Source organism: Sturnus vulgaris, chromosome 4 (genome assembly GCF_052056855.1).
Source record: "Sturnus vulgaris isolate bStuVul1 chromosome 4, bStuVul1.hap1, whole genome shotgun sequence".
Taxonomy (NCBI): Eukaryota; Metazoa; Chordata; class Aves; order Passeriformes; family Sturnidae; genus Sturnus; species Sturnus vulgaris.
The window spans coordinates 61,371,486-61,385,373 of NC_142246.1; the positions used below are offsets into that span (position 1 = coordinate 61,371,486).

The 13,888-nt window shown below is 38.3% G+C and overlaps 1 protein-coding gene across 1 annotated transcript in view; it reads left to right on the top strand.

Moving 5' to 3' along the window:
• EDNRA (endothelin receptor type A) overlaps nt 1-13,888 on the top strand; it is a 33,054-nt gene that overhangs the window by 11,990 nt on the left and 7,176 nt on the right. The window contains exons 3-4 of the mRNA XM_014880589.2: nt 5,726-5,853; nt 11,334-11,532. Of these exons, the coding sequence (XP_014736075.1) occupies nt 5,726-5,853; nt 11,334-11,532 (327 nt within the window). The remainder of the gene's footprint in view (nt 1-5,725; nt 5,854-11,333; nt 11,533-13,888) is intronic.

A 13,888-nucleotide genomic window follows, 5' to 3' on the forward strand; every position in this document is an offset into this window, starting at 1 on the left:
CCCTGAAGAAGAGCAGCCCAGCTTGTGAAACAGTTTACCTAACAGGATGGGAAGATAGCCAACACCGTGGAAAGTAATCCTGCTTTGTAAACAGCAAAAATACCACAGGAGAGTTGTTAGGAATGCTTTACTGCTAAGTAGATTTTTGTAATAAATATAAGACTTTTAACAAGAACCTAAAACTTAGGATTTCTTTTTTTACTGTTAGTTGAGACAGAATGCTCTGCTGCAAAACCATGGCATTTGTTTCCCCACTTTTCAGGATCTCTTGAAGTATAATCTATTTTCCCTTGTGTAAAAACTATACATTCTCTTCCATAGCTGCCTAAGCAGGAGAAAAACACTGTAGGCATTCAGTGAATGGCATGAGACCTTTTGCTACCTTCACCTTTACTCAGCTGGGCTAAGATAAGTAAAATAGCAGGAAAAGCTGCAGCAGGGTAATTCAGAGTAAAAAAGTCTTTGACGGCTCTCATGCATCCCCACATAACCTTTCTTCCTTACAGGAAGAAAACCAGTCAGTCTTTTATCCACTCAAAGTGGAAAAAAACCAAGTTCTTGGTTGCAGCAAAATCAGGAATGTACTTCCTGCAAAGAAGAGTTGAAGAGTTACAGTGTGTTTTCTATACCATGCCAGGGCCGAGAATCTAAGTATAAGGAAATAAACAATTGATCCCAAAGCTGGCAGAAGCCTGAGCAATCATTTTACCATGTACTCAATACTGGTCTTATGCCCTGCATTATAAAGGCTACCCTCATTCTTGTTCTCCTCTACTCTTTGTTTTCCTCTAGTCATCGTCCTTTCAAAACCTGAGGTTTTTCAATTCAGCAGTGGGAAGGAATCCTTAGAGACAGGCTGTGTTCCTCTCCATCCTGACAGTTCTCCCTCTTTCCTGCAAAGTGGTGGAGCACAGCTGAGTTGTGAAGCAAGAAATAGATGAGCTTTGTCTAGCAATGCAATTCTCTCCCGTATATATGGGTTTTACGAAGAAGGGAAAGGCTTGAAAACATACAATGAGGACTGGAGGGTCCTGTTTCAGTCACTACAACCAAAATACCACTGCTGAGGACTCAATACATCCTTATTTCTAACTAAGCAACCTTGCAGATCAGAGATAGCTGAGACACTTCAGTCGGAATCATCATCTTTTGTCACTTAATGCAGCCAGCTCAGTGGTATAGAACTTAGACACTTCTGTGCTGAGCCAGGTATCACCTGGATTCCACCCAAAACAGCAGATACCTTGTCTGGCCCATGCAGGCAAGCATGACAAGGGCATATATAATTGTAGAACATAATTTAAGACAGAGCTTTATCAAGACAGCTCAATATCTCTAGGGGAAACTAGCCTTAAAATAAATAAATAAATGGGAAAAAAATAACCCAGCCAAACCAAATGTGCTGATGTAACAAAACGAAAAGAATTTCCCTTATCTTTTGTTCTGGGCTATGTGGCTAGCAAAGAAAATCTCCCCAGACTACAGTGGCTTTGTAACTCCTGCTCCCCAGTTAGGAGATATTGGTCACTTGTATGACTGAATTGTATCTATACAGACAAAATCTGCTGGCTTGACCCCTTTCTCCATTACTGCACAAGTGTAACTTCAGTCATGGAATAAAGAAGGTATTTCTATTTTTCCTGAAGACAGAATAGAAGCTGACTTCCATGGCTGTGCCAGAGTTGTTCCAGCAGTATCATGGAACATTTAAATGCCATGAAACTCAGGAGAGTGTCCTAGATGGCAGCAGCATGAGGGACATGCACTGTGTGTAAGGAGCACAGTTCAGTTTCTGGGAAGAACATCTTATGTGTCAGCACAACAGTGGTTCCAAGTGGATAGAGGAAGAGGCAGTCTCTAGAGTACTAGGATGAGATCAGAGCAGGGAAGGGCAGGTATGAAGCCTCTGCTGCCATCCTCAGTGCCACATGGCAGAGAAGGGACCTCCTGACATGCACTTGTTGAGCTGAAGGAGCTTTCATAGAGCAGCTCAGAGTCAGTTCATATCCAGCACCCAACCAAGTCCATCTGTTTTGGGCTGAGCTTCAGGGCCATCATGTGCCTGCAAGCACACAGTATCAGCCTGGCATGAGATAAACACAGTGGCTGCACATGAGCATGCTCTGGCCAACACTCCTGTGGTGGTGTCACAACATGCTGTCTTTCAGACTATATATAAATTGCTTGGGATGCACAGTGGGACTTGATGTTTTGTACATCAGCTACCATACTGAGGGGGGGGGGGGGTTAGAAAATAGCAGCAGCAGAATAAAATCAACGGAGTGACATTTAAAAATCACTGCAAAGGAATGTTCTCAGTGCTGATGTCTTGTTTGTCTTCAGCTGCAGCTCGGGGCAGAGAGGCCATATAAAGCAGCAGAGAAGGGAGGATGCTCAAGGAAGCTGTGGCTGTCTGGTCACTTTGCTGAGTTTTTAAAGAGCAGTCTTGATTTCTGATTTCAGTGCAAAAATACATGTTGACCACACTCTTTTCTCAGGAATTGCACCACAATTGCAACTGCACAAGGGAAAAGTGTGTTTCCTTTGCCACATGTCTTATTTTGAAACCTCAGAGATTTTCTAAGTGGGTTTGCAAATGCACAATCCACTTCCACAACTCCTACTTCTCTAACTGAGACACAAGTAGGAGCAGTCTAATTTCTTCTATCCTAGGGCTTTGAGAGAAAATGTAATTTTCTAGAATTTTATAATCATTTTGTTTGGATATTAAAATATGCAAAAGCACTCGAAGAGCAAAGCCAGTAGTTCCAGTTCTTGTATTTTACCTAAAAAAATCAAGATTAATTAAATTAAATTCCTGGGCTCATTTTTTTTAATACAAAAAATTGTACTATTTCCTTATGAAATTTCCATACCATGCTAGGGCAGAACAGAGGGAAAGGGACTTGTTTGGATGCAAAAATTAGTAAAACTAAAGACAGGATCAGATTTGCTGACTAAAAATATCTACAGAAGAAAAAAAATTGGCATCTGATCCAAGGGGAAGTAATGAATGCATAGCTGATGTGGAGTGATAATGGAGTACACCCCCAGAAATGATTGCAAAGTGAATCTTGAAATCAAAAAACCTTATTTCTGGTCCCAGGGATTTTGATTAAAATCCACTTGAAAAGAATGTCTAATGATTTGGTACTGATATTATTTCAATTAGTGGAAAGTGTAAGAAACAAAAGGAATAAAATACTTTTAATCTCAAAAAAGGAGAGCTTCCTGGGGTGTGGGGCTGAAGAGTACATGCTGGAAGCATGATAAAGCTTCCCCGTGAGGAGTAATGAGTTAGTGAACCTTTTTCAAGTACAACACTTTTCTTTTTGAAGCTAATATTTGCCTTGTAGTAACAGAGTTTCCCAGTCACTACAAAGTGCTTGTTCGTTTTTATTGCTGGTGTAGCTACAGCCACAGTCAGGGCACTGAAATGAATAGGTGGCTTTCAGTTGCCTTTTAAAGTGTGATAAATGGATTTGGGGGCTCTGGCTGGCACCAGGGATTGACAGAAGTCTGCTAGAGCTGCTTTTCCATGGCAGTGCCATTTATAATTTAGCCTTCTCAGCCTGACAACTACTCTGAATTTACCCAAACCCAGCCAAGAGTTTGGAACTGAAATTCCACGTGACTCCAATATGGTTGAATTACTACGGGTCCTGATCATCCCTTCTTTTTTCAACTTTTTTTTCTGATAAAAACTAAAACCTCATATGAGAGTTCTAGGCAAAATGCAGAATATGCTCTGCAAACATTTGTTACACTATTGCAAACCTATCTGGAAAACAATTCTGCTGAAGCTTTCAGTACTTCACTCAGTCTATAAATACAGATAAAATCAGAGGAACTAATCAAGAGCTTGCAGATATAAACTGATCTTTGCTACTGAAGGTACTGATTACAGTTAAATCACCAATCCTAGCAAGCCAATCCCTAGCTTTTTGAGAAAAGGGGAATTTCCTTTCATCAAATGTGACTATCCTAAACTGGGATACCATAGCAAAGGTGCTTGCACACGTAGGTTTGATTCACAGTTTCCACCCAGTTGGCTGAAAGCTGTGAGTTGCTAAAATCTGTCCTGCAATACAGGTAATCAAATGAAAACATTAATATAGTCCTAGAGTGACACAGGCAATGTGGACGGATGGCTGCTTCCAGCAATTTAAGGTACCATCTGGGGGACAAAGTCAAAAGTAATTCAGCATGGTGATGAATGACTATAAAACAGAGGAGGTGCAAAAATCCACAATAGGACTATGAGAAGATTAATTCCTACTAATCTAGAATTTTGTGATAAACATCTGTACTCTGCAGCAAAGTTCTCTGAAAAACTCATGCTATGAAAAACCAGAAAGGTGACACCTACCTTAACTGAGATAAAGATAGATGTGAATTTGAACTTCCCACAGTTAACATTTGTATTGCTAAAGGTAGTGATTATTAGCATGCTTCAATTCAACACTAATTTAAATAGAAATAAAATGTTTACTTTGAATACTACAGTCCTGAGTTACAACCAGAATTTGTTTTTCTAATTCTATAGCTAGAATACACCCACTTTTACCAGATAAGTGTGTTCCAGGACCTAAGTTCCTACTGAAAAATATTTCTAGTACTTGTGGTTGCAAAGCTAACTCTGAAAACATGAACATCCTACCACAGCAGAGATTTAGAGAAGATGAACAAAATGGTAGTGCAAGAGTGGGAAGGCTTAGTGACTTTGTTTTTTAAAAGAACTATTCATGAGGGCTGAAATATCCCTTACTTGAGTTAAAATAGCTAAGTTAGAGCTCAGTACTTTGTATGGACTCAATAATTTTTCATTTATTACACTTACTTACATTGAATGTAATATGCCATTTTACTGTCAGCAGACATAAAGGGTGATTTTCTGTGATTCTGCAGCCAGTCATAGATTTGACTATCTCGAATAATTTTGTGTCCTGTATTTTGTGTGTATACTTGATATCAAAGCTCAGTTCAAAGACATGTCCAAAGCCTTAACAGCTGAAGCTGGAAATATTACTATTTATATGCTAATTCTTCACAACTGTGCACATAAATCACTGTACTAATATTTCTTATGTAAATGCCTCCTTGGAAATACTACTCAAAACCTCAGTAACTCACATCTTTCCAATGGATGCCTTTCTGTTGCCTTGAAGCACAGCCCACATGTTTGCACGGTTGTCCTTTAAAATGTAATATGGAACCAATTATGCATGCACAGTGTTTTCTTCACACTCCTCAGAGTCTGGCACTGAATATTGCCATGAGTTACACAATGGTACATTTACAATGACAAGAATCTACTTGCGTGCAGCATCAGGACTTGGCTCTGAGGCATTTCATTATGAACCCTGAGTTATGTTTTGACTGCCTGGTTCTGGGACATGGCAATCACAACCATTTATAACAGGCTTGAGTTAGATTTTCACTCTTCAGTACTGCTGGCAGATACACAATAATAAAAATCCCCAACTTTTAACAATGCAATATACTATTGCAACAGCACAAGGTCAACATTTAAGCGTGAACTTTCAACTTCTGTGCTTCCACAGTAGCAGTTATTTCCTAGATTCACTCAGTACTAAGGATATGTTTGAGGTATGGAGAATTCAAGGTTACAATGGCTGTGCCTAAGACAAGAAATAACTACAGTTGTGACATACTTGCTCGGTTACTATTTAAGTATTCTGATTATTTTGTATCTTCTCTTTAGCTCCTCGCTCAGAAGTGGCCTTTTGGAAATACAGAATTTGGACAGTTTCTTTGCAAATTCCTTCCCTTTATCCAGAAGGCATCAGTGGGAATCACAGTCCTTAACCTGTGTGCCCTTAGTGTGGACAGGTACAGTATGTTTTACTCTTTTGGCACTGTTCTTGCACCGGCAGTTTTCCTAAATCTGGGAGCACTAAGCATGCACTTAGCAGGCAGACTACAACATAGATCTAACTTAGATTCTGGTCTTTTATATTTTGGCTAATGCCAAGCACAACAGTTGTGGCTCAAAGTATATTAAGTCCTTGGACTAATGAATTTTACATGTTTTTTAAAGGTATTATTAAAGGTATTAATGCTCTAGTAAAGCATTACTTCAATTTCTTTTACCAGACAAAAATTTATTGGGGTTTGTCTGAGTATTCAGATTTCTTTCTTTCATATGAACTCACGTTTGTTTTGTATTTGAACAAGATCATAATCTTTAGGCTTAAAAATTAGTTTTTCAACTCACTGCCTATGGACATAAACAAGGGTTTATTCTGATAACTTTCAAAAGTAGAAGAACTCTACTGAAAAACATGGTGGAAACTTGCTTTGATAGTTTGACATTGATAATTTGAAAATTAATGCCTCCGCTATTTTTTCTTAATATATAAAATGCAATAGTGGATGAACACTTGACTTCTGTAAAAGTTGGTCATGTCTTGAATTACTTGATCGTGTTCTACTCTAAAATATCAGTACCTCTAAATACAGAAATACTGTTAAACAAAAAGCAGTATGTGTATTACTACAGGGATAAAAGAAGTTTTAAAATTAATCTTGGTTGGGCTTTACAGAAAAAGTTAATGCACAAGGTTTGCAGTGGATAAATCACTTAGTATTATCCATACCTGAAATAGAGTTCCTTACTGCATTAGTACCTCAACTTCCATTACAGGTTCTACTTCCATTTTTTGAGTCTGAGAACTAAAAAAATAATTCTATTTCTCAAACAATATCTGCCCACCATTAAATAAAATCCCTTGGACTACTCTAAGGAATAAATCATAGATCAAACACATGAAACAGATAGTTTGTTAGACAAATTCTGACAACTGCAATTTCACAAGATGAAGTTCCACTCTTATGTACATTTTATAAATTGGAACTAACTCAGCTGAAGTTACCTTTTGTAGATGCATACATATTTTTACAAGGGAGGTTTGCTAATCCTCACAACAACCAAATACTGTTTCCATTTTAGTATAACGTCTGGTATGGGATCAGACTCAGACTATTTAATTTCCTCCCTTAGCTTAGACACTTTGCCAAGGACATATTCTTTATCATCTGTTGCTACTCCAGTAAGTGGTTGCAGAGGATGTGAGTTAGAAAACAGATGTATAGAGCCACATTCTGATATTGGCTAACAAGAACTGAATCTAGGTTCAATCACCATGAAAACTCAAAGAACCTTCAAAAAATTAGGTTGGACACTGAATGTTGGGCACATTAACACAAAATTTCTCATCAGGTGATGGTTGCTTTTTAGAATGGAAAATTAGTAAATATGAAATTGGCTGCTGTCACAGCTGGACTGTTTCTGGTCTATAGGCAAGTTAATTCTTGCTTTTAAAAAAGCTCCTGAAAGCTATCTTGTTTGTAATTATTTTGGGTCTCTATACCTTGCATTCTATGACACAGAAAAAATGGAGTCAATAGGCAGAGTGAATCCAGAGCTCCGTATCTTTAGTCGTTAACTCTGTCCCTATTGCAGACTACAGCCTTAAGTTAGGATTCTTTTTTTTTGCTATCAGGAAAATCCTCGTGCTGACTACATCCTATTGTGAAACTCTCCTTATTACTACTGCCCTGGAGTGACTTGCCCTGACAGTGTATTAAGGTTTAACTGTGCATGCCCAAGAGGAACAATGGCCACTCACATGTGGAGAGGGTTTTAAGAGGCTGACAGAAAAGCAGTCATTCACTCTTTGGAGGAAGCTCACTTCGAAGTTGCCTCAGATGCCCCTCAGGCATTTTTAAACTCTAGGTCAAGATGGTGACGATAGTGTGACTCTTTCTAAACAGTGCCTGAGTGTGACTAAGAGGAAGGATATTTCCCTGCCTGAGTTTTTACTCTTGCTTATGTCTTGATAATGATTTTGATGAAGAAATGCGTTGAAGAAGAAAAATGAAGATATAGATCTCATTTCACATGTATACACCCTCTTCTTGTCTCCTCTGCAAAACACATTGCATAGAACAGTAATCCTAAAGTAGACATTTTTATCTAGACCAATTCACTGTAGGTATATGAGACAAGTCTAGATTTTGCCACTAAAATAAAACTCTAAGAGCTTTATTGTATTAAGATATTTGCATGAAATGAAGAACAGCTGTCGTTGTTAATAAAGGAGCAGAACACTTCAGTATCAGCAACAGCAGGAACATTTAGGAGCTGTCCTGGCACTTATCTTGACTGACTGTTTCATGCTTGCTTGTCTTGTCCCTTATGTTTCCTGCATTGTTTTCACTCTTACAAAAGGCTGATGATACTCGCACAACAGACACTTGTTATATTATTGGCCATTTGAACACCTAATTTTCTAATTAACACCTAATTTCTAACCTAAGTTAAAAGAAATAGGGGAACAAAAGCACCCTCTGATTTTCTCAGATTCAGACAAGATGTCCTTCTGAAAGAAATGCTTTAAGCATGTTATAACTAGATAGGAGTGCAAAATATTTAATTCTGTGTATGTGTACAAGTTGACAGCACGTATGCATGAGCAGCTGAAAATGAAAAAGGGAGAGAGGAGCCACAACATAAACATCAAACAGAACAGGAAGTGACCTGGGAAAAAAAGTGAACAAGACAAGATTGAAGATAAGAGGGAAATAAACAGGAAAAAAAAGAAAGTTAGACAAATCTCACACGGATTTTAGAGCGAAGAATTAAATGCAATGCATTATGCATGTATTTTATGTCAGCTCCCTGGCAGACATCCTATGTTTTCCAAGTATGAGGGAAATAAACCCTGCAGTACTTTCTCACTCTCAATTGTGGGAGGTTTGTGGCTAGACAAAGATCCTCTAAATGATATAACCCACAGAACACCCACCTGAAAAATTATTACTACTAAAATTATTATTACTACCACTATTTTTCAAATCACTCCTAGAGCAGTGAGTAAAGAGACTGAGTAATTGCAGGCTAATACATATTCAGCAAATTCTGATTGAATTACTGAGCTTCTTATGTTTTAGCTGAAAATATTCATAAAATTATTCAGCTAACATTTCCTTATTTAGGAGTTATTTGAATTGTAAACTGAAAAAAAAAAAGTAAAATACATACAGGACCCAAATCCTTGCTACTGTGCATAGTGATCTCCTCATGTGCAAAACAGATGTAACTCAAAAGAACAGGTACAAAAATACAAGAAAGGAAATAACTGGATTCAGAGTTTGCAAGCCATTGGTTGTCACTTATATAGTTACAGAGGAAACACAAAACAAACTTTACATTTGCTACTTGAAAAGTATATACAGTGTGTACAAGCCCCTGTTTGTTTGCTAAGAGCATCAGTCAGTCAAGCATGGAGTAGTACCTTGTACAGCTGACTGATGGAAATGATTGTAAAAATGCCAGTCTGGAAAGTAAACTTTGGACTGATTGTTACATTTCCAAAGTTCACAAATACTTGAGCATTTTGTGAAAGGTTAAGTTTCTATGAATATTCCATTTGGCAATGAAAGCCAGAATTTGATATTTGGCAAAATGAAATATGACAGGATGACAAATTATTTAAATTAAATTTGTATTTTAATATTAATATTTGTTAGAAGATATGATACTGGATATTTCTGTCTTAATTCTCCCAGTATATTTTTATTTGTTTTGATGGTCTCAGAATTCTAATCTCAGAGACCTCCTCCCCATCAGTGAACCATTGACTCCCTCCTTTTTCACATTCTTGGAAGATAAGGATGTCTTTAGATGATATTTTTATTTTTAATGTGCAATTCCACGTTGCAGTTTGCTTTATTATGCTCAAAGTATTTATACAGACATTTCTGTAGAAAGGATTCTGAGAGCCTGTCTGTAGTACACCTGTGACTGCTGTAGATGCTGAGGCAAAGCTTTCCAGTCTGTTTTCTGCTGGGTGGTGGCAGGTCAGGCACCTTCCAGTGATGTTTGGTAACAATGCTTGCTGAAGTTTTTGTGAGGGGCTCAAGCCTGGATTTGCATTCAGGAATTGTCATTCCACTGAGGCTACAGGGGATGGAATTCCCAAGTCTTCCATCCAGCTAATAAGCACACTTCCAAAGTGAAAAGGGGGTGTGATATAAGAAATCAGGAGAAATGCTTTGTGTGTGAATCCAACCTTACTGTATTGGTTAAAGGAGGACTGAGAAAGCCCTTCAATAACTAAATTTTCCTGATCTCTCTAGCCTAGGTCCTGTAGCCCTCAAAAAGCTTTCCCATTGGAAGCTTCTCATTCCTTCCATCTTGGTTGGACTTGATGATCTCAAAAGGTCTTTCCCAACCTAGTTAATTCTGTGATTCTGTGATCTCAAAAAATTCAAAATCCAGTATTTCCGTTCTTAATCTGATATTTTTTTAAGCAGGTGAACAACCTTTCTTGACTTTTTTTATCCTCAACTAGAGAAGGCTATTTCATCAGTGGATGCCATGATATATCCATGCATCACTATCATTCCAAATGGGAAGGTGCTATTATATTAGGGAAGTAAAAGAAGCAATTCAGAAGCTGTTACATCATTAATGACAGAGAGTGCTCTAGAATGAATTTCAGATTATTATAAGATCAAAAAACAATATTGGTTCTTTCCACTGATTCTGTCTTTGCTAAATTGTTGGAAATGCTAATTAAGTAGTTCACTGCAGTCATTGTAGCACAACAGTTAAATCTACTACTGAAAATATAATTTACAGACTGGATTGTACTCTGTATTCTACGCCTATCAGTCTTCTCTGAATAATTTTACAACCTTCTGACCAGAGCTGACCGAGAGATTGAGGTCTCAAAGCTAATAAATTTCTACAAGCTCATTGAAACTGAGAGAAGAGAAAGATCCTCCCAGTTCACTGAACTGTGTAAACAGAACAAATGCATTTTCACTTTGAGAGTATTTTCCTGGTCTTTCATTTCCTGGAAGCTGACAGCTTCACTTTGGATAGCACTGCTGCTACAGCTGAGATAGCTGAAGGAGATGGATGCTTTGTATCTGTTAGAATGGCTGTGTGCCTGGAAGCTTTTTTCCCTCTGTTATGGTAGTGATTTAGTGAAAGATACGGCCTGTCCTCACAAACCTTGCCTACTTTAATTAGAAATCATTAGTGCAGTCCACCTAGCAGAATTCCACACAATCCCACACCCAAGCAGAACAGGAGCAGCCGGCTCTCTGCTCTCCACCCCTTCATGTGCCCTGTTATATCCTAGGTAAGTTGACAGCTGGCAGAGGCCCTGCAATAGGCAGAAAAATCAAGTAACACAAGTCTCAGATGTCAGCTTTAGGATTTTACTTGCTATATGACACGGAATATGATCTTTTAAGAAGGAAACTGTGGGCTGGAAACTAACACCTGTCTCTTTCAGGTACAGAGCAGTCGCGTCCTGGAGCCGTGTGCAGGGGATTGGAATCCCGATGATCACTGCTATTGAAATTTTCTCCATTTGGCTTCTGTCCTTCATACTGGCCATTCCAGAAGCAATTGGCTTTGCTGTGGTACCTTTCAAATACAAGGATGCAAGTTATGTTACCTGCATGCTCAAACCTACAAATGATTTCATGTTGGTAAGCAACATCCTGTCTTCTCTTTTCTGAAACCCATAGCACATGGGTTATACAATTAAGATACTGGATGATAATAGAGTTTATTCGTGCATTAAACTGCAAAATGTATTCTAACGTGCATTGGTGCAGAGAGGATCCTATGTTTACAGTGACTTGTCTCTGCTTTCAGCCAGAGAGATTAAATGGGGCTTTCTTTATAGCATTTTCATTTCTTTGCTACTGAGGATTCTTACTACAGACATTTGCAATTCACACCTGCTTAAATTACAATCAAGAGATGTATCAGGGTAGCTAGAGCCTTGAAAAGTTTTGAGTTTCGAGGTACAACACCTTGGAGCTTGTAAATGTCAAAACTCATGTTTTATCATGATTAGTCATCCTTTTGTATGCAGTAGTCAGCTCTCTTGGCACACAAAGAAAAGGGTGGGGCCATGCTACACGCATTAAAGTCAAATAAAAAATGATCCTTTAGTTTACAAGAAATCATGACTACAAAGCTGACATACCCACACCTCCAGCTAGGTGCTTGTGCAGTGTTAGCTGCCATTAGACACAGCAGCTCAAGAGCAAGAGGAGTGCCTGAGACACACCAGGCAGCTTTGGCACATTTCCCACCCTGAACCCTCTGTGCTCCTGCAGATTAACAGCTGGCAATACCCACATCAGCCTCTGCAGAGCAGCTCAGGTGAGAAGTCACTACAGAATCAATAGATTACTGCATAGGGGCATAGTGGTTTTCTACCTGGCCTTACAATGAGAAAATATCTTAACTTTTAAATTTCTGAATCCAGAGAAAGGACAGGTGCCATTCATCCAGTAATGAAAGAGTAATATTCTGATTTGTTGCAGAGAAGGCAGATAGCGCCAGGTTTTAAGTCTTGAGAAAAACTCGGTATGTTTTTTCTGGACTAGAATTTTTCATAATAGAGTATAAGTTTCTCTTTTTTGAATGTCTGGTGCTTCCCCTTTTATTGGACCAGAACATAACTTGGCCTAGAATTGGGAAGGATAGGGTAAAGTGGAGCTAGGAATTTTAGAAAATAAAACGTATGGATGATTATTTTTTCAGAGGAACATCCCCAACTTTGGTAGACTTACACAGACTATAGGGATGGCAAAAAGAGCATGAGATAATTGAAAGAGAAGACAAAAGGAATTCCCCAATAGAAATAATTAATGCAGGCAAAGATGGAGTGGAATTTCCCAGAGCTTATTATATTTTTGTTTCTTGACTCCACAGCCTATATGACTGTAGATACTGTAGTTACAAGACTGTGATTTATTAATTACTCGCTGCAGCAAAATTTCCCTTCTCTAATGGCTGTTTTTCTCCTCAAATGTGCCTGGACAATCTTCACTTCCTCTCACCCTAAGAAAAAGAATAATTTTCCCTCTTCTCAAAACCATTACAGTTCAGGTCTTCCATAGGCATGCTAACTTTAATGATTACTGCTCTGTTCTTAATGCTCTAAGTAGAATAGCTTGGTTTGTTTTCCTAACAGAAAGTAGTATCTCTTACTTTCTCAGTATAATTCAGAAGTGCCAATCTCCCCACAGCAGTTTGATTTTTAAGGAAATAAACTTGCAGTTATGTCCAAGCCGAGAGCAAATGTTGGATGTGTCAGTCAAAATGGAGAGCTTTGTGCTTCAATGTGTTGCAAGCAAGTACAAACATGAGATTAAAGTAGAAATACCATTTTAACCTTAACGATAGTATTTACTACCACAAACACCACAATAAACAATAACTAAACTTCAGGAAGGATTTATTATGAACTTTTGTTTTTAATAGGAGCTTTATAGATGTTTAAAACTATCTCTGAAAGATTTAAAAGATTCATGCTAGACCGTGATTCCCAAGAGGCTGAGTGCACAAGGAAACTTGTTTAAAATGCACATTTCCTGTAGAAAACCAGTTCCATGTGGGCTTTCAAGACAAACAAAAGAACGTCTACTTCTCTTCAATCAACCCATTTTTGTGCTTTGATGTAAGCTTTGTGAAACTCAGATTCCTCAATTAATCATTTACAGACATTTTAGAGTAGGTTTTATAACTCCACAAGGTCAACTCCTCATCCAGAAGTGATGTATTGGTCAGGGCTGTGACACAGACCTTTCATGTGTTTTCTTGACCAACAGGCAATGCTCATGGAGGCTGGAACACTGATAGGACACAAAGTTTTCCTTGTAAACATGACATGGATTCACGTAGTACACATTTTGTTGTGCTGCCCAGCCAACGTGATTCCAGCCTGACTTGGAGGAATTTGCCATGGAAAAGATAATTGTCTCCATGTATTTGTAATCCTTTTCTCTGCAGAAGGAGCAGTAATTACATTTGCCCTCAGTACAAACT